At 37.0% G+C, this 25,239-nt stretch overlaps 1 protein-coding gene across 1 annotated transcript in view; it reads left to right on the top strand.

The window, feature by feature from the left end:
* ZNF536 (zinc finger protein 536) overlaps window positions 1-25,239 on the top strand; it is a 193,733-nt gene that overhangs the window by 41,212 nt on the left and 127,282 nt on the right. Inside the window, exon 2 of the mRNA XM_026059867.1 lies at window positions 14,408-14,560. Coding sequence (XP_025915652.1) covers window positions 14,408-14,560 — 153 coding nt within the window. The remainder of the gene's footprint in view (window positions 1-14,407; window positions 14,561-25,239) is intronic.

Raw genomic sequence — 25,239 nt, forward strand, 5'->3', positions numbered from 1 at the left:
TACAACACTCATCATTGTCGTATCTGTACCTAAGCTGCCTTTCCTAAGTTGCATATTCCCATCATTGTTTATTTTAAATATACAGTGCTAGTCTCCTGATTAGTGTGCTTTGGCTGTGGTTTTATGATGAAAGTTGTTATGATAGCAGTGTAGAATCACTGACTGTTATTCAGTGACAGGTTTTGGTTGTCCACCCTTCATTAAAGTATTTCAGCGTATATCAGCAAGCCTTATAGCCCAGTCATCAACAGGATTTCTCCTTTGAAATGAATGTCTGTGATTCCCAATGACTGGGAGTGCATATCACATATCTGAAGCCAGAAAAAGACCAGTATTGAAACTATTGAAATTATTTTAGTTTTATTTGACCAGTTTACACTATCATTCATCTTTTCTAAACCCCATACATTACTTTGTTAGGTTGGCCAAAGCCACTGTAGACAGCTTTCAAATGTAATCAGTGGCAAGCCGGTTTGTTATGTACCAAATTCTGCATGGGCTTGCCAGGCTGTTGGAGTAGCTCCTACTAGTACCATCCTGAAAAGGCATGGAAACATGTGTCTCCACAAATGCGGTAGCCTGCATTCTCAGAGTTTAAATTAGTCTGTTCACTGAGATGATACTTATTGCATAGTGTCTTAATTTAAGCTGGTAATCAACCTAAATTATAATCTGAAGCCCTTCTGAACTGCAGGGTAGGAGTTTGGGTCTAACCAATTTTCTACAGTTATCCTGATGCTTTTGTTCAGATTTTGGTCAGATTTTGTCAGAATCAGGGATTTATTTTGTACATCTAATTCATAGACAGTTTTGTGAGGGTTGTCAAGGTGTTGAAAATTTCATTAAAAACTATCCATTTTCATATCTGTTCAAAGTGTTTATCTATCTGTTTGGTCTACTTAAAGATTTCATCTTATATACTGCAGGTAATTTTACTATTGTTCAGAATAGTGAAAATTTGGTGAAAAGCTGATCTTCCTCCATATGCTGTGGAATTATACAAGATAAACTTGTGAAGCRTCATCTCCTTCAAATACGAGCTGTGTCTGTCATCCTCTAGCTCTAATAAGATGCATTTAAAATAATTATGGCCACTTTGGAAGATGTGACGTTGCTGAGTCATTTTCTTTACAGTCAGTGTTACTTTGGAAAGGTTATGCATCTTTCCCTTATTCTCCTTTCCCTTAGAGATCTTCTTTCCTGCCCATCTTATCTTTCTGAGATAAGAAGATTTCTTTCTGTCAGCATTTGATTTCATCTGAGCATCCATCTGGTAATTTCATGTTAGTGGATGTTGTGTCATGGTTACAAGAGTGGTCCACTGTGCTTACTGATTCAGAAGACATTGAACAGAAAGGATGCAAAAGGTAGGAAAGCCGTTCACAGGGATAGGTATCAAACACTTTCAGCTGAGTGGAGATGAAAAGATTGTGCTTCAATAGGAAGGCATTAAGTACCTGCTGCTGCTTTGGGATGTGGGGGAATGGGTGGATCTCCAGGAATCTGATAAAAGGGTTTCACCACAGCCTCGTTTTTTCCATGCTGTCTGCCATAAGATTCAACAACTTCTTTTAAACATTGTGGTGCTGAAGGCTAAGTGAAAATTTGACTATTTTCACTCTGTTTCTTCTTATCCTCAGTTGCTTACTGCTAGGAATTTCATTTTGTAGGAAGTAAACCTGTGAACTCATACTTAAGATGGTGCTGTATGCTTTTGACTGTTTTCAAAAGGATCAGTCAGTACCAAGTACATTTGGTTGGGTTGCAAGTACCTGCATGCATTTGCAGTAGTTTGTAACACATTTGGTCCTGGGATGGATTTCCATGCAGATTTTTGCAGCCAGATGTGTTTCCTGTACCTTGCCATATACTTATTAATATATGGTACTGCAGATAATTGTCTCCAAAGGTCACATGTAAGCTCAAGATACTTGATTCAGATGATGGTCTGAATATTTCCAGAATGTTTTTCATAGTATTTCTTTTCTCCGAGGTGGTCAGTAACAAACTTTGTGTCTTACTGTCATGGCAGAGAAGCTCATGAGAACATTTTGGCTGAGTTTCTGATAATGTTCATGGTGTGAAGGAACAGTGGCTGTTGTGCTGGTAATAGAAAAGGAGAGAGACTAATTCCAGGACAAGGCTGCTTTCAAAATCAAATGAGCATCATGTGATGATATGTGTATAATTTAAAAGGAAAAGAAAGGTTAAAACTTTGCACAGTCTGTCTCTCCAGTATATGAGATATGAAGCAAATGAATACAGCCTTGAATACACTTTTTAATTTTTCAACACTGTATTTTGCCAACTTTAGTTCACTCTGTTTACTGTTCAGTCAGACTGTTTTTAAATTAAAAAGGAATACATGGTTGAATTATTTATTAAACAAAAGGTGCTCCTCTGCATCCAGACTGCCTCATTTTTGAATTTCTTCTGGAATTGGAATTTGAAGAAACAGAATCTGAAAAGTGCACCACTAATTAGTTAAGGGATGGAAAAATCCTTCTTCTTCCAAAATAATTCTCCCTTGTCTCTGAGAGAGCTAGTAGGCTAACTTAGGTCTGACCAGTCACAGAAAAAATGCCTGATCTTCATTTGAATGTGTAGTTCTGACCTTAGTGTGAAGTTGTTTTTTCAGTTTGATAGACTCCATATAGACAAAATGTTATTAATTTCAGGTAGAGGAATGTGATTCCGAAGAATTTAGTTTGAATTGCCTGCTAATTTTACTGATGGTCCTGATGGGTTAAAATCCATATTTGCTGGTGGACAAATATGGAGGAACTGTAAAGAAGTGGTAGGAGGTGTGCAATAACTTTGTACCATGCTGCAGTCAGACTAAGTCCTTCCGAGTTACCAGTTCACATTAGGATAATGATAAGGGTTTTGTACAGCTACCTTAGTTTTTCGTAGCACCCCTTATTGGCTCTGTGTTGGTGTTCCTGATTTATGGACAGCCAGCATTTCTTCTATTTTTGGATGAACATGGCTTCCAAGTACCTGATGATTTTGTTTCTTGTCCGCTTCCCTAGAAGAAAGCAACTTTTGACTGGACTGTCTGAACTTTAAATCACTTTGAACAATGGTTGCAGGGAAAGCACTAGCACTCTAGGACACTCTGAGAAGCCTTCAGTAAGTCTGGGGGCTGTAATCTTCCTAGCTTGTTAAAATGAGTAGGCTGTGTTACCTAGTATCGAAAGAGGAAATTGTTAACCCACTGAATCTGAGGAACCATCTGTCTGAGAGGTTGGTACTTCTTGTCAGCGATGTGGAACATGATAACTGTCTAGGGTAGTAGTGATAGAAGAAATGTGATAGGCTGAAAAAGGCCAGTCATGACAGCAGAGACTTTAGAGGCAGATTAATGAGAAGTACAAGGACTTGAAGAGCACCCAGTGACCCCGATGTATGATAGGGTAGTTGCAAGTCTCTGGCTGCTGAGAACTGAGCTCAGAAGAGGCCTGGGGAAGTAAAGCAGTGAGTAGTAGCTAGGGTGGCTGGGCACACCCTGGCTTTGATATGTGCAGATGGAGACCTAAAAGATTGCAGGGCCACAGTCCAACACCAGCACATGTAAAATAAGGCTCAGGATTTAGATAACTCTGTTCCAGCATACTGACGTGCATGGCCGCAGTCCAACTCCAACACATGCAAAATTAGTTTCAGGATCATTCCAGCATACTGAAGCCTATGCCTAAACCAGTTATTGCCACAAGCTCAGCTAAATCAGAGGAGAGAGTGTTTAAAATAGTATTCTTTCTTTTTCATTGCCAGGATAGTTTAGATAAAAATATATATATTTTCTTAATAGAAAATGGGAGTAGGATTATTGATATATCAGCTTCATATACAGCAATTTATATTTGTATTGCCCGAGACTAGCATGTTACAGTATTAGTGTACTGGAAGGCTATTACACAAAACATAGCTACACATTGACCTACTAGTGTACCTTTTGAGATACATTGTTAGTATAAAAAGATTAATGAGCCAATTCATATGATGCTGTGTTTAAAGACATCCTGGTTCCAGTATGTCGACAATATACTGCTAAAACAATGAGGAAGAAAATACTGAACATTTAAAGGATCCCTTCTCAAGATTAGAAGTAATGGATTTAATCAATACTTTTCTGTTATAACAAAACTCATGTAATTAACAGATTTTATTTATTTTTTTGTTTATAGTAAAAGGGTGCTAATAAAATAGGTTCAGCAGCTCAGAATTGCTCATAGGATTTCTTCAAATACAGCTCATTTTTCTTGAAATGGGGAAAAAAGTTGGAAATTATACAAGAGAAGTTAGATGGAAGAAAAATTATTTACAGAGGTTATTTGTGTTAGTTCAAAGCAGTCATTTAGTTTAAAGCAGCACTGGAAAGTAATAAGTAAGAAAATGTAGATATTGAAAAAGTCTGTACTATCATGATCTGTCAAAAGTTGTATCACACACTGCGACATTATTCACTTTTTGGTGGCTCTGTTAGCACCTCTGTAGTCAGTAATCTGTAAATGGAATGGCAGTCTTCTAATTTTTTTTCATTTTGTTGATGGGGAAATTATTAATTTAGCTATTTTAACCTGTACATTTATATTTATGTGACTGATTCTGTTGTTTTTTTCTTTCTTACTGGGGTCTACAGAAAGATATTCCTGTGAAAAATTTACATTTTATTTAATTAGAATGAATTTTTATAAAATCTGATGATCTGCTGCCTAGACTGTTGCACTGCTTTTGGCACGCTACCGTAAGATAAAAATAATGAAAACATTTTTTAAACAATAGTGTGCAAACATTTCTACAGTAGTACCTGATGCCTTGAGATCTACTTGCAATGTGTGCAAGTCTGTGGTTCTGACTTGGAAAAATGATTTGTTTGGTTTTGTGGGGTTTGTTTAAGCCCAGCAACTCAAAATGAAACAGTGTGATCATTAAATATTTCCATACAACTACTCAAAAGATTTTAAAAGACATTAACGGACTTTGAAAATGATGTGGTGTACAGTATTAATTTGTATTTTTGAAAATCTTGCAGAGTCTACATGGTTGAGCACAGTGGAAGAACCTAGAGAAAATGGGTTCAATACCACTCTTCATACTGATTCACCAGTTTTCTTATAGTTTGCTTACTCTGTCTTGGATTTTCCTCATACTGTAATCCGTACACTGTACCACATGGTTAAATTTCTCACATGTGTAGTTTAGGAACAAGACAGAGGTCATAATGAAGTTCACCTTACCCATTTGGTTTATTGTTATGTAGTGATGCTAAAATGTGGAAGAAACAAGGTGAGTATGGAGAAAGGAGAAGGCAATATATTCATTCACAGAAGTCTAGTGAATGGTTATTTTAGTTGATTAGCTAGCAACTTCATTTTCTCCCTCATGAAATTGCCTCCACAGATCCTTACTTCTGGAGCTTAATCAGCAGTAGCAATCCATCCCAGGAGTGGGAGATCAGGAGTACTTAATTAAAGAGGGACTATAAGGCAACTCTCCCAAATTGGATATCAGAACTAGCCTTGGCATCAGGAGAGCAATGTGAGGTAAAAGTGTTTATCAAGCTCCTTGTAGCTACTCTGCAAATCTCAGAGATGGGAATATGATGCAGACAGCCTGTAGAAGCTGCTATAACCTGAGTAGTATGGGCTTTAAGGCCATCTGGTACCTGAACACCTGCCTACAAATAACACATACAAATCCAAATGATGGTCCAGTTGGATAGCTTCTCTGCTTAGATTCCCCACTGGAATTTTGTCCAAAAGCAGTAAACAGTCTGTATGAAGTGTGGAAAGACTAGGTCCTATCTGGTCAGTAATCAAGTGCCCATTTCAGATTTATTAGTCAGGATCAAAGCTATCTTGGGTGAGTCAAGGATTTGGGTAAGAAAACTGGTGAAACCAACAGGCTTACATGAGAATCACAGACTATTGTTGGCATGAACGTTGGGTAAGGATCCAGAATATTCTAAGCCTACTTTAGAAAAAGAAAAAGAAAAACCTGAAAAGTTAAATGGTATGGAAAGTTTGCAAGCTAACATCACTATCAGAAATATCAGTGAACACCAGTGTAAACTTTGAGGAGAAAAGACATAAAGAACATTGGCAAACTACCAAGGAAAGATCTGTGAGTACACCTGAGAGTCAGATTTAAACCCGGCATAGCTGCTCCAAAGAATAAGTATTTGCTTTACTTGTGAAAATAGATTTTCTGTACAGAGAAGTACAGTAAGGTGTTTCTTGCAGCTCAGATGTTTACTTCCAAAGAAAGCAAGAACGAACAAAAGCTAATCATTGAGAGTAACTAATCTTACATTCAAGATAGCGAACAGACCTAGTGTTCTGATGAATGACAAAGTACATCCTGTTCTAAAGCATCCACTTTTCCTGTGGAAAGCTTATACAAGTCTAGTGGAATTTCATGAACATCATCTGGCAAACTCAGTGATTTAGGATCTGAACAGCTTTGATCCATACAGTCAGATAAAGGAAGTGGGATGTTGAAGCCATGAAACTGGAACAGCAGAACTGAAAAGCCAGTGAACGAGTTGCACAGTTCAAGAGTCTTGCATGCGAAGGACATAGTGAAGAAGATAGTAAGAATTTGAGACAAACTAGCAAAGGTGATATCGGAGGGAACAGTATAGCGGTCTGTGGTCATTTGCTAAAACCTCAGCTCTCAGCGGATGGCTGGAATTTCCCAAGACCTAGCAGTGATGCCCTAAAAGCAAAGACTAACCAAAGAGAAGCGCTCTTGTGGCTATGTTCTTTGTATTCCTGACATTTGTCTTCAGTGAAGGATTGTGCACAGGTCTGACTGCATAAATTGCAACTTACCCATATTAATTATACTGTGTGTGCATGTGCGAGTGATTTTAGAATGGTCCTAAGAGTCATGTGCGTTGGAGACAGGCTGAAGATGCTTGGTATGCTTGCATGTGCAAGTTTTCAAAAAATTTCTCAGGCACTGTTTTCAATTTCATTTTGATTCACTTTTATCAAACTAATATTACAATGACATGCTAAAGACCAGATTCAGATCTAAGTGTTGAAGCTTCACTGAATTTATTTGGGTTAGAGAGGTATGCAGTTGCAAGATTAAAGCTTTAAGCTTACTTTCTTTTTGTGTTGAGCTAAGAATATGTGTGATGGTTTGCAGAAACATGATATTTAACTGTAATCTTCTTGGGGCATGGACTGCATTCTGTTGTTTTGCACAACTGAACTCTATCATTGATTAATAAAACAATAAATAAAGAAGATGAACTATTTTGTATTTTATTAACAAGTTGCATTTCATACAGTATTTCATTTTGAATAAGTATAAAATCATACCCTAAAATGGTAAGATGTAATTGCTGATCATGTATCTCTTTGTTCCAGACACTTTTATAAAAGTTTATGTATTATGTATGATGTGACCTTCAAATGTCATGAATGCATTGTGCAATAAACTGTCAATATTTGTGGCTATAAGGTACTAGATGACTTTTACAATAATTGGAACAGCTTTATTAAAAGCTTGGATCACTCAGCTGGTTAAAGAGAAAGACACAGGCCAATGTTCATCTGGGACTTTCCTTCTGCCAACTATTAAATGAAAGATATTGTAATGTGCTTAAGATGTCGTCTTTTTTTTTTTTTTTTAAAAAAAAGGCATGTTGTAAAAAGCCTTTTGGAAAAAATGCTGTCTCCAAAAAAACATTTTTTTTTCAATGTACATAACTTGCAGGCCAAACTGAGCTCTGTAAGTTAATGGCAAGTAAATAACCCTGTTTTCCAAGTACTACATCTGATTTTTTGTCTCTTTGGGTCACAAAATTCTTCAAACAAATCAGACAGCTAAAAAGATGTACTCAGAAACTGTGTTTGGACTTTGATTATATTAAAAGGTTTTAAGCATTTAGAGCAAAGTGAAATGTAAGACTGCTAAGAACTCCAAAATAAAATCTCTGCAGGGTATTTGATTAAAATGAAAAAAGAGGATAAGCAACATTTTGTTATAAACAAAAGCTTAATTTTGGTAAAGTGTCTATTGATGTCTCTGTGCTGCGTATATATACCGCCTGTTGTGTGTTTCTCAGAATGCATGCCACAGTGAAAAGCACTAAAATATAGCTGCAGTTTGCATATACGCAGTAGTGATGTGCAAAGTGTTTTGCACCCATGGGGTATGAAAACCAACAGTCGTGTGTCGTGCGCTTAAAGTATGAATAAGGTGTGTCTGGTGCCCCCAAGTCACCAGCCTACCTGTTACTAAGAAACTGCTTCGAATATTTTGGCTTCCCTTCTCTTATGCTTGAAAGAGCACCTAGATAGCTCCCCTGTAGCCTGAGGGACTGGCTATGACTGTCAGGTGCTCACTTGTAGGTTTTGCAAGTCTTACTTTGTATAAATTGATGTGGGCATTTTACCTCAGTTTAATTTAGTTTTTATTTTAAATTTAAATCTGCTAATGCACTAATTGGTAGCACAGGCAGAGCAGTTTGTGCCTTTTGTTTCCTGTACGATTCAGAGGACTAAGTGGGAAGTCTGATGTCACAAGTGGTATCTTTTTATTTACCAGTGGAACCTTTGGTATAATCTTTATTTCTAATAATACAAACAATGTGAATGCTGCTTTCTCACTAGTAGGCCTCCTTTCCAATTCTCTTCTAAAATAGCTCTGTGTTAAACAAATTCTCTGCCAATCCATATTAATGCCTAACAGTTTAAGATTCCCATATATGGTCATTATAAGACCTAAATCCTTGATGAAACAATAGAGACAGCAAGTTGTTTCTGACCTAAGACATTAGTAACTCTTTCTGGAGGCCTAAAATATAACTGTAATATTCAGTAATATTAGACTATTTCATTTTAAGTCATGAACTTCACTAGCAAAAAGTATAGTAACGTCTGCTAATAGGATTCTAATTTCAGATTATAAGCACTGGGCTAGATTCTATTCTCATTTACATTTAGACATATTAAATCAAAGCTACCTTAGGTAGCTTAAAAATATGGTTAATTATAGCCCTGTTTTTCACCATTTTCAATATTATTCAAACTCTAAGGAATAAGCAAAAAGGATAAAGGATGTTTTCCCAGAAACTTTCTGTATCCTATGCAGCTTCCCAGGGAATGAGGTGGTCAAAGTCCAGGCATACTTTCATAAAGGTGGCAGCAATGACAGAATTAAAATTTTGAGTATCTTCTAACTCTCTTCTTGGCATTAGGCTCAGAATATAATTTTTCCTGCTAAAATAAGTATTTATGCACACAATGAACTAATCTGGGTGGTTAATAGATCTTTAAAAAGTAACCATGGTCACTACCACTTCATGTAGCACCATGTTTCATTAACTTTTACAGGCAGTTCTACAGAACTACAAATATTTTGAATTTCAGAAATATATGAAAACATGGGATGATGTGCAGCTTTAAAGGCTTCCGGACACATTTTTAAAGGGATCTTTAAAAATATCTGAAAAATGTGCAAGAACAAAAACACATGGTATATGTGTGATTACCAGTTTTGTGAGTTGATTACCTTTTCCATGTGTTTGCCTGTTTTTGACTAATTTAGCAAATCCTGTTGACAGATTCCAGCTGACTTCACTGATAATTTAGACTGCATGAGGACTGCAGTTTAGTTCCTTTGAACATGAAAGTACCTCTTTGAGAATCCCTGCACTTTCACATGCATGCAGCAAATAAATGCTCTTGTAAAATTTATAGGACATGTATGTAGCTGCTCCTTTGAAAATTTGGTTGCTAACATGACTGAAGTCAGTGCTACTACCTAACCAACTGAAAACATTTTCCTTTTAAAAGAAGCAGCCAGTCCTTTTCTAATCAGGTTTATAGACTCATCCCAAACAGGTATGCCAGTCTTAAAGAAAATATATGGAAATTTCAGATAATTTTTTTGTGCTTCAGGTGATTGACTAGATAGCTTCTGCTTTGGGTATGCATGTTCATTATCTGCATAAATTTGTATTCTCTTTTCTAGAAACAGACACTGAGGTTGGTGCTATCTCTCTGTAGCGTCCCTATCCATCTACTGGGGGCATTAACATCCATGATTTTAGATCATTTCTAATACCCAATAAGATTTTTGCTGTAGAAATGAATTCAGTACTGTGCTTCTCATTTGCTTTCTTTTCACCTGCTACTGTAAAAGTGCTACAGGCTCAAGACTGTTTACTGAGGCTACCTGGCAGTGGGGAAGCCTCCTTTTCAGGTAACACATGGGACTTGCAAGCAGTCTTCAGCACTACACAGGCCATCTTCATGCTAAACAAAGGAATATTGTTTTTTGTACCTCTTCTCCTCAGAACTTGGTATCTGCCTGATGTAGGACTAGCCCTGCAAATACTGATCTTACAGATCTCTTACTTTTCACTTCTGTCTATGTAGCAAATAGATTTGCTCACATTTAATTTTGGTCAAATTGGCTGTTTGGTTATGTAGCCAACTACCACCTTCTAACATGGATGTTTAAGCTAACTTGCTTTCTTGCATTTGTCCCAGACTGAGAACATGTGTGCAGTCAGTTATTAAGTGCACAGCTGATGGAACGTAACTCTTTAAGATGAAGTAAGTTGCTGTTGCGTCTGAGTCCTTGGTAGGGGGTTGTCACCATCTGTAAGCTGTCAAGAGTATTTGTCCAGGCCTAGATATTTTTACTGTTCATTTTAGGCACGGAATTCAGGTGGATGGATGGACATACTTGGGTAACTAGGTGAGCTAGCTGCAGCCTCTCATCATGGGATTGGCTGTTGCTTTCACAATAGTGTATTTCAAGATTATCACTGAAAAATCCACATTGTCCAAAATACAGATTCTATAGGTAATGGTGCTCAGCTTGAGGTGAGCTGTTATAGTCTACCACATGAGAGGCTGCAGAATAAAGTGTGGCTTTATGGTCACCTGAGGTACACAAGAACATGCCTCAGATGTACATGTCACACCACCCTTTGCACCTCTTTCATGTGCTGCTGAATTTCCTCCTTGTCCTGTGCAAGAAGATAGATCTACCTGGCCACCACGTAGAACATACATACGAGCTGAAGGTCTCACAGGTGTTGCCTTCTCCTTACTCTGATACAAAAACCAGTTTCATATATAGAATTGCATAGTTTTTTACTCTCCGACCTATGACTTTTGCTGTGAGCAGATGCCTTTGAAACAGAAGAAAAGCTCCTCTTGAGTAAGTTCAGATAGAAGACTCAGAAGCCTTACATCTAGTATGTACGTCTTTACTGTATTTTATATTCTGTTCTGTTTTTTCCTGTATTGAATCAGGAAAGGTAGAGATGGGCAGGAAGACATTCAGGACATATACCTACCTATAATGGAAGTAGACAGCAAAAAAGCAGTCTAATCTCATGTACATCAAGTGCACATCATGTAGACCACATAACTCAGTGAACCACAATGACTGTAAGATAAGTAACTGTTCTCTTTCCTTCCTGTTTCCTTCCTGTTCTTTTATCCTTGGGCTTGAGCAGCCCAAAAACCTTAGCTCAAATCCTGAGTAAGTCATAAATGAAATGAATTTGGTGGGGCTGATCCTAGTTCTCTAGGTCTGTAAAACATTATCACGGTTTCACAGTTTGACATAACTGAGAGTTTCTGCTTAGGAAGGGGGTATCAACAGTAGGAGAAAGGGGCACATTTGAGGTTCAGAAAAAACAATTATTGATAAAGCTCTCTGAGGAAGATTTTTCATTCCCTGCATATACTGTTGTTGGCTTAGTCTAAATCCACTAGTTTGCCTCTTAACTCTTTCCTTGCAGGTCACTTTCCTTCTTCTGTTTCACTTTTTTTCCCCTTAGCTTTCTATACATTGTTTTAAGAGAATCAGCATAAGTAACTGGGTAGCAGAGTCAATGAGACTTAAGTGCATTTTAAAGTTAAGCAGATCTTAAGTTCCTTGACAAATAGGTTTGCCAAAACAAGCCTAGTAAGAAGATGGGATAGCATTTGATGAAGACAGACAGCAGCCTTGAACATAATTTTTCATTGTTTGAAATAAAAGAACTTAGTTGTAAAGCTGTTCATTCAGGTAATGATGGCCTCCAGCACTTCGGTGGGCTTTGTAGGCAGAGGAATTCAAAAGAAAACCCCTCAGCCCAGCTTTAAAGTTTTAGGAATGCTTTCACTGTGGGAAGAAAAATTCTTTAAGGTAAGGCCCCTGTTGGAGTAAAGCCTTTAGAGCTATCTACTGTATGTCTACTTAAATCTAAAGGAAAACTCTTCAGACCACCCACATCTTTCTTTGCTTCATTGTTGTTTTCAGTTTGCTTTTTCAGAGGGATTACTGCTAGAGTAAACTCCATCGTCTCGCTGCCTTGAAAAAATTCAATTTTGTGTAAAGTGAAAATTAGACTCTTAAATCTGCAAAGCAAGCTGTTTATCTTACAAATTTATTCTTTTTTATTGGGCCACACATATTCTAGATAGAAAGATAAAAGGCAAATGGGTAACAGGCCATCATTTAGAGTGACATATAGCAAAACATAACTAGTAGACTTATTTGGTATATTCCTCCTGAGTGGCTTGTTAGCTTTATCTATATATTTATCTATAATGTTCATATAGTATTTATTGAAAACTAAAATAAAATCCTGCAGTTTATCATCATGCATTCTGTATTTGCTTTTCAGAAATGCTTTTTACACTCAGAAATTTTTTTTTGCTCAAAGCAGTTTAGACATGATTGCATACAACTTCTGAGGTGAAAAAACTGGGATATCTAAACTCTTTGGAAACTTGGAATTGTAGACCAGCCACCTATATATGTTTTCCTGGATTTTGAAAGACAAAATAAACTCTTCATTATGTTACTTTACATACTTGTGAATAATTCAGAACTGACAGTTACTGGCCTTTTCACTTAAATATTGTGCTTTAACTCTACAGCCTGACTCAGACCAATTAGAAAATATTAAGCAAGAATATGATGTGAAAACTATCAGCTTTTGCTTTTTAAAAGTTAACTATAGCTTGACTAGATATATATCTAAGATAAGCATTTTACATATATTTTTAGATTTTGTTGTTCTGTATCACCCCCTTCTTTCAACTTTAAGCAAAATAGTTTAGAGTAACCATTTTATAGTAAACAGTGGAATGTCTGTTAGTATTACCTTTTCCAGAAATGTCATATTTGGGTCCATGCTACTGTGTGACTAGTTTTTATTATAGCCAAATATTTAAGTCTCTCTTATGTCCCATCAGTCCCATTTAAAAGGCAATGCTGTGTAAACTGCACTCTGTTTCCTGACAGCTTTAGTTACTTCTCAAATGGGCAGAGACAGAACATTTTTAGTCAGTAGTTTATGGTTGGAATAATCAAGGCTCTGCATGCAGATTTTAACTATATGCTCCCCACCTCAACATGAACCATATAGCTCAGGTTTTGCATACAGGTGTGTTAACAGATCCATCTGTGGTGTGCCAGCATTGTAAATCCGTTTCAGGATTTCAATATTTGCTGTGATAATTTTTGGTGAAAACATGACCCTGTAAATACAAGATGATAGCTGGGTCTTGAATAATGACCTTTTAAAAATGCTCTACATTTTTGTAATTTTTATGTCAGTCTTTTGTAAGTTATTTTGTTCATAGCTTGCTGTAAGTTATTTTGTTCATAGCTTGGTTGAATAATAACAGCTTATTCAAGATGGCTGAGAATGAGTGTTTCTTTATATCAGGAGAGAGAAGAGATGTCCTGGAGTCTCAACCATCCTATTAAAATGCAAAGAATAAGTGTAGCTATGAACAGTGAAGGGAAAAACCCAGTGGCTGCGGGTGAGAGGGAGAAAGAAGCCCCCCTCATCTCATCAGTTTTTTCATTGACTTTCCTGTGATATTAGGTTACTCACTAAGTGTCATGTATCATAACTCTAATTCTGAAATGTTGCAGAAGAAAGTTGATTCCCTTTGTGTGTAGGCATTGCCACTTCTGTTACAAGTCCCCTTTTCACCGCAACTCTGTTGTTATGGGAGGTTTTAAAATACTTGATGCAAACTTCTTCCCTCTAAATCATACAGATTTTAGAAATAATTAGAAATTAAATAGATTCAACAAAGCAACATTTTAAAACTTTTGGCGGAAAAATTAATAGGAACTAGGCAAAAGAAGAAATCAAACCAGCTGCTGACACAGCTGTTTCTTTTCTTGTATAATTCAGTTCAATATAAAGGTACCATATGCTGCTTAAAATGATGATAAGAAGGATGAAATAATTTAAGAGAATAACAAGAAAATACATGAATTGTCAGCATTCTGTCAGATTTAAAGAATGAAATAGACAGGTGTAGTATTGACATGTTTAACTTTGTGTTGTGTTAGCAGTTTTAGTGAGAACAACTTCTGACATGTGCTGAAGTGATGTGAGAACATTTCTGTGTTGCAGACATTGGAGAAGAAGCTGGGAGATCTGTAGGAGTCCAGCAGCCAGCTTTACTGAGAGACAGGAGCCTTGGTTCTGCCATGAAAGACTGCCCATATTGTGGAAAAACTTTCAGAACATCACATCACTTAAAGGTCCACTTGAGAATACATACAGGTGAGAGGAGCATGAGAAGTGGAGCACACATGCAGTGTGTGTGTTGGGGCGGGGGGGAATATGGTATGTGGCTAGGAGTCTCAACTCCCGGTGCAGATTTGGACTCATTAGTTGGAGAAAGCTTTTTGARAAAGATACACGACAGTCGTAAATAAACGCACAAGGAGTGTGTTGTTGGATAAAGACCATTTTAGTAGAATCATCTTTTCCAAGTTGATGTTATTTCTGTCTCCTTCCCTGCTTCATCACTGTTTCCTTCAATTACTCTTGTCCTTCAGTAGACATAAGCCTATTGGTTTCAGACTTAGTAGTACTAACTGCTTCAAAGGCCTTCCTTAGCATCTACTTAGGGATTCTGTATGTTTTGCTCAGTTACTATTTTTGTTCAATTTAACATGCTCATTTTTAACCTCTCCCTGGTTCATGTGAATGCTTCAGCTTCATGGATCAGCATTTTTGCATTAGAATTCACCAGACTTACTACTTTACCATGTGTTACTTTAATAATAGTAACAGCATTTCTATCCCATTGAGACCCACTGCTGGTCTGGGTTCTATCTTTATTTTGGTGTGTCACTCATCAGGTGGATTGCTCTGCATACTGGAAGAATGTAACCACTCCCTTTAAATTATAATACCATTTTTGTTTAAAAACAAACACGTGCAGCCTAGAATTCTCATAGACACTCAGTGTATGTTCAAGAAGGCTTACACATTCCATAATTAAAATCTGACATACAATGTTTATATCCTCAGGTCCTATGGACATCACTAGAAATTCATATATGACTCAAGGCCACAGTGATGCTGTTTTATTCCAAGTCTTAGGTATTGTAGCAGGCTTTTGGAGAGTTTACAAAGTTGGAGATTTAAGATACTTCTCTTTGTAAAAGAATATAGTGGGCAGTGTAATTGAAGGAGGATTTTCTTTTCAAACCTTTTTTAAAGAATTTCAGAATTTTTGCTGCCACTTTTTTAATCAATAGGCAAAATAGATTGCACAAAGAAATACTTTCCTCTATTAGTACCTACTACAATAAACTTCACTCTTTCTAGTAGTATCTCCTACTTAATAAGCTGCGCTGTTTATTTTTACTTCACTGAAATAGCAGATAAGCAGTATTTTCTTCTCTTCCCAAAAATGCAACCATGTCCCTCCTACGTGCTTGCACAGATGTAATACTTTAGTATTGGGTATGCAAATGTGAGGCCTGATTTTGAAAAATGAAAATGAAGGCTGAAAATTATTTAAAGGAAAAAATTGAGTTGAACAAATGGAACATTTTATTTATTATATTTTTCTCTTTCTTTGGATTGTGGAGTTGACCATGATGGGTTGATCTGAATTTGAAAATTTGGCCCTTAATGTAGTTTGTCTGTTTGGATTGCAAACAGTTTGGGTCAAGGTTATTCTTTTCAACGTGTTGGTCTTTGCAGAAACAGTGAAACACAGTGAAACCCCTATTTGTGTGCTCTCTAATGTAGTAATAGTAAATAAATGGTGATTATTTTATTGGAAATTAATCTTGTAACTATGAGTTTTTAAACAATCTGACATTTTTTACTAATGGAGGATGTAAAGGAAAATACTTTAAAATAACCTGAAGATACTCATCTTTCCCTTTTGCTTTATTGTATAGTGGTCATTTGGTGGTTGTTTTAAAGATGGCAGTGATTATGCATTTGATGTCTGTGGCTTAAAACTAATGGAAAGTAAATTAATTGCAATGGAAATATTCCATAAAAATTGCATATTAAAACTGACTAAACAAACTTGAAACAAGAAAAAGTAAGCCTTATATAAAATAACAAAAAATTATGAAAACATCATACAGGCTGTTGAAACATTTGCAATATACTTAAAAGGCATTATAATTTTAAAATAGATAAAGATCAATCTCCATTAAGTTAAGAACAAAGTATTTGTAAATAATGACAAGAGTATGTTTAAATGGAACAGTTTTACATATTAGAAGTAATCATAATAAATATTAGAAACATGTAAATTGGCAAATTACTAGACTTATTTAGTAAAAATTAAGTTGCTTTGCAGTAAATGGAAATGATGTAATAGATACCAGTTATTAAACAAATACTGGTTAGTTCATACTTATCAGGACAGAGTTTCCTGCTTTTATGTCACACTCTGTCTTTATTATATGCCTGGATCGTATAACTGACTGATAAAAAACACTTTACTGTGTTTCTCCACTACATTAACTCAATTACTGTTCTTGTTCTCACAGCACCTGTTTGTTAGAGATGAGCTCAAGCAGTTCAGCAGAAGTCAGGTTCCTTCGAACATCTGTGTGTTTAGAGGCACACAAGTAGGTTGGTTTGGTATGCGTGCCAAGGCGAGACCCAAAGTGTGATCCAACCAGGAGGTGTTTCTGTGGCAATTGGCCCAAAAAAGCTAGGGAAGCCTTTTCAACATCCACAAGAGGAGGAAGCTGTCCTCTGTTTTAGAAGAATTAGCTGGTGGCTTGGGTTGCTTTTTTATTCCCTTGGATATTTTAGGATTACTACCTTCTTGACAGCTGAGTCTCAGTTTCCAGGTAGTTTGCTACCCTGTAATAAATTTCACCAGGAAAAAAATACAGTTTTATTTAGCATGCTCAGTTGAGTCCCAGCCTGCAGTTGTACCAGTTTCTTCTTAGCTGCCTGAACACTATTCAGTCAGCCAGAGCTTTAAGGAGCGGTAGTAAGATATGATGTCTGATCGTTCCTGTATGGAAAAGGGCATACTTGTGTAAAATCAGAGTTTCTTCTCCTTCTCGCTCTGAAAACAGTTGAAGGAAGAGAGTGCCTTTGCATGACCCTGAGAGAAGAGGAAGGAATCGCAGTGCACAAGGTTCTCAGGCCACATGGCTTACAGATGGGAAAGAAAGAATTCCCCACAGCCCTCCGACTTATGTTGACCAGTGAACAGAGATGGGCTACGTAGCCCTGCTCCTTCATACTGCCTGTGTCAACTTGCACAAACTCTCTGTGCTAAGAGATGCAGCAGTGGGGGCAAAGTATGTGTATGCACGAGTTGAAATCAGGTAAAGTGGTGGGGTTATACCACCCAAAGTAAGAATTTGGTCCCATTTCTAAAATTCTAGCAATCAAGAACTTATCCAAACCATGACAAAAAATAAATCTGAAAATTCTGCTATTTTCTTTTAACAGATGCCATCAAGAATAATAATTGAATGTAGTTATAGTTTGGTGTCATTCTATCCTCCCCATACTCATATATCCTCAAAATAGTCTAGAGGGGAAAAGTAGATGAAGTACAGAAATTCAAGGTTAATGTTATTAATAAGACAGAATATGTTTGGATAGACAGTTGAATTCTATGATGATTTTAGTTGCCTAGTTATGACTGCACATTCGCATATTTCTCCTTTACTGTATTTCTTTTGTTCCCTATTTCCAACCTGCCAGGGAAGAACACTGTGGTTCATAGTTTAAGGGTTCCAGGACAGTCTCAGTGATGGCATTTGAAAAGGATGGAGGGTCCAGTGATTATGAGGTTGGTCCAGGAAAAGAGAAAACTGGATTCCATTTTTAACTCATAGTAGACACGAGTGGACTAGCCACTTTGTGATTCAGCTTCCTGGTTATAAAATAATGATAATACAGCTGTGAAGGTTATTACATGGAAGGCTCAGAGGTGTTCAGACTTTGTGAGAAAGAAAACCATCTAAGTATCTCAGACTCATATGCAGAAGTGTCCAAAGTTTCCTTTTTTTCCCCTCTGAGGCTAGCAATTTAGGGTTCCATCCTTCTAGGAGCTGAGCACCTATTTATTTTTGAGCACTCTCAATTCCCACTGAAACCAATTTGATGCATGTAGTTTTTACTATACCTGCCTAGGCCTCTGTACAGCACAGAAATGGTTAAGTATAAAAATTAAAATTTCTTATGCTCTGCTTTTGACAAGCAAATATTAGGCAGAGGCTAGTTTTCAGATTAGCTCTAGTACCTCATGTTAGCAGTCAGAAAGTACTGCAGATGTAGACCAGTTTGGGTTTGTGTGGTCATAAGGTGCTGAGGTGTATTCCCAGCATGGCTGGCACAGTCAAATCCCTTGAGTAATGACAACAGAATAATGTACATAAGCAAGCTATAGCCCCAAAGAAGGTCTGGGTTGTGCTAAACCAAAGGAACCTAAGACAGAGAGGCGTAGGGAGAAAAGGCTGTGAGTCTGTACATGGTATGTGTTATGTTACATGCATTAGATGCATTATATACATCGTACAGTGTTGCTGCATTTTCCCTGGGAAATATGACTGGCCAATTTTAAAACTTGCTTAGATGAACTGATGAAATACAGTAAAAATGGTGCTGTTTCAAATGATTTCAATTCACATTTTCTTCCTAAAAAAAGACTGCCTGTTGCCATTCTCTGAAGGCACTTGTAGTGGGATGAGCAATATGAATAATTAAGGAAAATGGGTATGTGTGCTCCAAGAGGAGACAATTTTGGTATTGAACATCCTTTATTCTTACATTTCTAAGATGAACTAAAAGGACTTTTCATTTCTCTAGATTTCTCCCGATTTCCCATCCTTAACATTGTACAGCATGCCTTTTCTCCTGTCTTAATGACATCCCAAACTTTTGTTGAAAATAATTGATTGAATTTAAATTTCCTTAAAAGTTTAAGAGGTAATGTTACAGTATAAATTTCCTACCAAACACTAAGTAGGGAAATATCCATTAGTGAAATTAACTACAGTTTCTAGGTAGCTAACAATGTGCAGTATACAGTAGGGCATGGCTAATGAACACTGCAGTGGGTGATATTTCATTATACAAATTAATGCTCACATTTTAATGGGAAAGTCACATAATGAATCTCAGCTTCAGTGACAGCAATTAGAGACACAGATTGTCCCCTTCTGGACAAGGCACTGTTTAGCAATAAGCAGCTGTGTAAAAAGTCTTCAGGTTTACAACATATATATATGCTTTGGGGGAATTAGTGTACAGTTTATATTAATGTACTGAGTCTTCCCTGCAAAGGAACAACCATATTTATCTCTCTGTGTTTTAACTAAGTAAAGACATGTAAAAAGACTAAATAAATATTGTAGATGAGATATAAATAAATGGAAATATTCAATTATAAAACTTTATAAAAATTCAAATATTTTGCTGTAATGCCTGGTGTCCAATAGAAAACTTTTAATAGCCTGAATCCGAAGCATCAAAAATCTTTCTTTCTATGGGATAGGGGTATTTCCATCTTATTTAACAGAGAAAAATTGCTAGTAAAGGAAAGTAGTAAAGAGAAGAAGTTAACTAGTATTTCTGACAAACAGATTAATTGTGTGGTGAAACATGTGCAGGATCCAAAAATAATCCTACAGAACCTTTGATATTCCATTTGGTTTAAAAAGTGTGAAGTGAATGATTAGAATGATAAAAGAAATTACCATGTAAGAATAGGCATAATAATGAACTAATTAAACCATACAGCAATTCATTTCTAAAATATCTACTGCACAATGGATAAAATAGGTTATCAATAACTGTTTCAATGGTAAAATAAAAAATGCTATAAAATGTTTTCAATATTTTCATTAAGCAGTATTCGCTGGAATTATAAGATGTTTGATTTCATTTGCTTTGCACGGAAGAAAACTATATCTTGTTTAGAAAKGTATAGGATCAAATAGCAACTGATGCTGTGTCTGAGTGACTGTCATAAATCCAGTGGTGGCTGCCAGGGTGAGCAGTGGGTGGTGGGGTCCTGGTGCTGGGGCAGAGACCTCGCTGGTCTGAGGAGCAGCACCCAGAGGGCTCAAGAGTATGCATAGTCCCCACGCAAACTCCTTCAGAAGCTTGCTAAAAAAAACAAACAAGGGGGAAGGGAAGTGGAAGATGCATTACAGATTTTTTAAAAACTGTATGTGATAAGTATGAAGAATTAAATAAAGGTGCTCACAGCAGTAAGTGTAAATTGACAAGTACAGGGATTTGATAAGGGAAACTAAAGGTAATAGTAAACAAATATATGTGGCTACTAGCATTATGGAGAATAGGAAAAAAATTCTGTAGATCTGGCTGGTTTAACAGATGTTCTCCTCCTAATACTGGACAAGAATGGATAAAAAATTACCAGCCGTGTACAGAAGACTAAATAATCTGCTGCCCTTTGGTCAGAAGGAAGCATGACGACTTTATAAATGTTTCCAATGATATTGTACTTCAGTTCTGTCAGTAAGTAGTGAAGATGTTATGCTGTTGCGCACTGTGTTTTAATGTATTTAGAGTGAGTAAGACTGGATAACTTGTACATAAAAGTATTAAATGCATTGGCTGAATAGGTCTCCAAATCATTAAAGCTGATTTTAAAAAACACATCTTGCAGCATGGAGGAAGTTCCGGAGCATTGGTTGTAGTAGAAAAGCTCAAGCTGTTCTAGTATTTCCAAAAAGAGAGAATATTAAGACCTCAGAAATTATAAATGGGCTACCCTGACATCAGTTTCAGGTAAAATTACGGAATTAATTTGGTAAATAATTAAGAATTGGTAGCACAATTAATGTCAGTCAATGTATTTTATGAAAGTAAGTTTCATCAAGTTTCTCTGTGAAAGTTGTTGATATTTAGTTGATGAAAGACTTTTTGATATAATAAGCTTGTGAAAGTAGTTTTTTCTATGTGACATTGTTAAAAAAAATAACAATATACACATACAAAGTAGCACATAGACTGGCAGTTCCACAAGCAGTGTTTTCACTTAGTCTATTTGGTATTTCATTGTTATTTGGAAGAGTATATACAATCACTGTTGAGAAGGTTTGCCAATGGCACGAAAGTGGGGAAATCATAAAAATCACAGGGACGGACTGATTAGTCACTTAGTCAAGTGGGCTCTTTGGACAATATCAATTTTAAATTAACAAGATGTAAAGGAACAAATAATGGAGGCATTGATTAACTGGGCCTAGGATTATGGTAGAGAAGCAACAAAATGTGAGCTCTTAGTTGATTGCTGTAGCTGTGGGTATAAACACAGTGTTTGACTGTATAAGAAGAACAATATCAAGTTGAAATTTCGTTAAAGCTTAAGTGAGTACCCATAATGTAAAAGGACATTGAAAAATTTGGGAAGGGTGTTCCACTCAAGAGTGAGAGAAGGTGAAGAGGTGAGTGGTTTACAATCTGCAAGTACATTTCTTAGGGAGCAGATTTTTGATTTAAACAAATCACTTTAATCTAGCAGAGAAAAATGTAACAAGATTCAGTAGTAGGAAGCAGAATCTGGATAAATTCAAGTTAGAAATGAGGCATACCATTTCAATAGTGAGAATAATTAACCATTCAAAGAGTTTACCCAGGGACATGTTGGATTCTTCTTCCTTGCTGTGATTAAAACAAAACGGAATGTCTTTCTAAAGTATGGTTTAGTTCAAATTGTAGTTATCACGTGAGGGTCTTTGGCCTGTGTTGTATAGCAGATCAGACTAGATGATCATAATTGTCCCTTCTGGCCTTAAAATCTGCAAATCCATTTATAATCTGGCTGTGGTCTCTTTGCACAGCCTGTAGCTGTCCTATGACTAGTATGGTTAGACTGCATTGTGCGCAGGACTGGTAGTTTGAATAGGTTATACATCTGTGTTGTTTATGCAACCGACTGTATAAATAGACCTGTTTCTACTGGGCAACATGTGTGTTTCCAGTTATCTACCAAGTTTTTGTACAGATTTTACAAGCAGCATTGAATTTTATTGTTTTATTGTATCCTGATATAAAGTAGTTCTTGTGAGATGGCTTGTGTCTTATAAATCAGAGTTGTAGATAGATCAGAACCGTGATTATGTTGCCTAGATAGTTGGTCTGTATCAGATGGTTTTTATTGYACATATCAAAATCACTCTTTCTGCTCATCTGTGAAAAGGTTTGCAGGGATGCAAACAGGGCCAGAGAATTAGCAAGACCAGGATGGTTGTTACCTTTGTGAACTATGAAAAATGACTACTGTATATGAAATGCAGAAAAGTATTTGGAAAAAGTGATGTTCTCTCACCCCTAACTGGCAACTTYAATTTATGTGAACTAATATTAAGGGTTAAATAACTCATCCAGACACTGCTTTTGGCAATATTACCAGGGTAATCATTACACGAGGATGAATTCTCAGAAACCTCTCTTCAAAGTATGGGACACAAACAGGGTGTCTTCTAACAAGAACTATGCCTTAGTGCTCTTGTCCCACTTTGTATTCTTTGAACGCATACTGCCACAGTTGCACTTAGAGTCCTGGAAATTAGGGGTCCTTTAGGATTTCCACTGAAACTGTGGATTGGTTTTTGGGTTGTTTGGTTGAGGTTAATCCCCACACACACACACACACACACACACACCAGCAGCTTAAAACTAAGTTTTGTCATTTGTACAGGGACTTATATGGGGCCTTGTTGGGTGTTAATTTGAATGGTTGAAATAGCATCTAAGTATTCTGCACAATTACTGAATTTAGAAAGTACTGAAACACTAAATTGGAAAGATTTGAAGATGATCAAACCTACTCAATGCTACTTTCTACTCCCAGTGCCTGCCCTCAAAGTAGCACTAGTTAAGGTTGCTTTGAAGTAAACTAATTGCTGGCAATATTTTGATTTAAATTAGAAAAAAACAGTTTTGAGCAATTCCCTTTGAACAGTGTTATTTGGCCACTCCTGTAGTATAAAGGTGGCTCAGTGTGTTGCTACATGTTGAGTCCAAGTTCAGGCCTTCAGCCTTAGCTCACCTTTTTGGCCATTCAAGAGGTGGGAGCACCACAGAGTCAGTGTACTAAGGCTAGGAGAGATTTGGACTTTTAATAGAGTCTCAGGCAGTGTTTTCTTTCCATCCATTGCTTATGGCGTTTTTGGTGAGCTGCATCCAGGTTTCCTTTACTGAAAGAAAGCTCACTCACTGGAGAGGCCTTTGAAAGGAAAATGTAACGACTTCAGGGTTCAGCAATTCAAAATAAAAGTACATTGTTGTGCACAGTGCTTTGGACTGAAGATACTTTGTAAGCACAAAATATTATTAGTATTTCCACTAGTTAGCATATTTTAACTCACTTACACCCATTTTTAAATATACTTCTTGCTGTGAGCAGCTCCTGCATGTTTATAGCATCATTAGAGAAGCCTCTATTGCAAAACTCTCCCCATTACTGCAGAAGTGCGTTACCCAGCGGGCCACACAGCACCGGCAATATTGGGACATGCTTTCTAATGCTGTCACTTGATGTGTAATGCACACACACACTGAACTACCATTAGAATAAAAGGAAATGATCAATATAATTGTGTTAAAAGATTTCCGTAAAGGCATTGGGGATGCTGTGGAAGAGCTTTTCAATTAAGAAGAGTGAAAACTTGAAAGTGAGAGCATTTGACCTTATAAAGTCTGGTATTTGTTTTTCACCAATCTGATTAGTTCTTAGGCAATACCTGAAATACCTAAGTTGTGTCGAAGGTCACTAGTGACTGTTGTTTAATTGACAGTAACTGGTGGGACAAATGTCAGAATAGCAGAAAATGGCTCAAAAACATTGCAGTATGTGCATGCTGTAAAAACAGCACAAATGTTTGTCCACGTTGTGCCTGGCAGCACAGCTGTCAGAGTTTACACGCTCCCAAACAGCCCCTGTGGAAAGGCAAACAAACAAACAGCTGATGTCTCCTGTCCCCTTGGCCCTACCCGAAAATGCCTCCGATGGAGGGGGCGGTGCAGAGGCTCTCCCCTAGGAGGAGAGAAGTCAGAACTGATGGGATCCATCTCAGCTCCGTGATTCTTGCACTTCAGAAGTTGTTTGCTTTTGCATGACTCGCACTAAAATGCAGCCCCTAATTCTCATGGGTGGAGTGCCAGAACTTAATTAGGTGATTGTAAAAGACTCAGAGGTTGCACTGAAATGTTGAAATCTGATTTCTTCTCTTACGCTGTGTGGACCCAGGCCTAACGCATGAACCACGCTAATTACTACCTCTTCCTCTGCTGAGCACCTATTGTTTGAGGTGCTGCCCTTTTCTCCTCTAAAAAGGTCGATGAGTGCGGTTGATATAAAACTCTCATGTCTCACCGTTTAGCTTTAGGATTATATTATGGATTTAGAATTTCCACTGCTTATAATTTGCTTTAGCGCTGTCTGCATTACCGTAGGTATTCAGCCCCTGTTCGTGGTCAGTAAGCCTGTTCACGCGGTGCTGTGTGGCCATCCTGACTGTTCTGATGTTTGATCTCGTTAGTAAATTCATGTGATCAGGGAGAGGGGAAGCATCCCAAGTACTTTCCAGTCTTTCAGTTGAGCCCTTAGCTTAAACAAATAAAAAAGTTTGAAAGCCTTCAACTTCATTTTAAGTAGATTTTGAGGTTATTTGAAAATGAGTAACCTACCCACTGCTTTGGTAAACTACATAATATTATACAATTTTTTTATTCTGGAGGAAGTTTTAGAAACAAATATTTCCATTATACCATTCAGAAGGAGCTTTACTGTCTTCTAAATCACTTTGGAGAAAAGGTCCGCAGAGAAAACAGTTTATTCTTGCTTTTGAGCTCCCTCATAGAAATAATTGCCAATATTGACAGAGCAGTATTAAAAAGAAGCTCACAGGTCCGAATCACAGGGGCAGATCCCTGTCTCTTTTAGGGAGTATTTCTGTACTTCTTCCTCTAAAAGG

This window comes from Apteryx rowi, unplaced genomic scaffold (genome assembly GCF_003343035.1).
Source record: "Apteryx rowi isolate R43461 unplaced genomic scaffold, aptRow1 scaffold_1, whole genome shotgun sequence".
Lineage (NCBI taxonomy): Eukaryota > Metazoa > Chordata > Aves > Apterygiformes > Apterygidae > Apteryx > Apteryx rowi.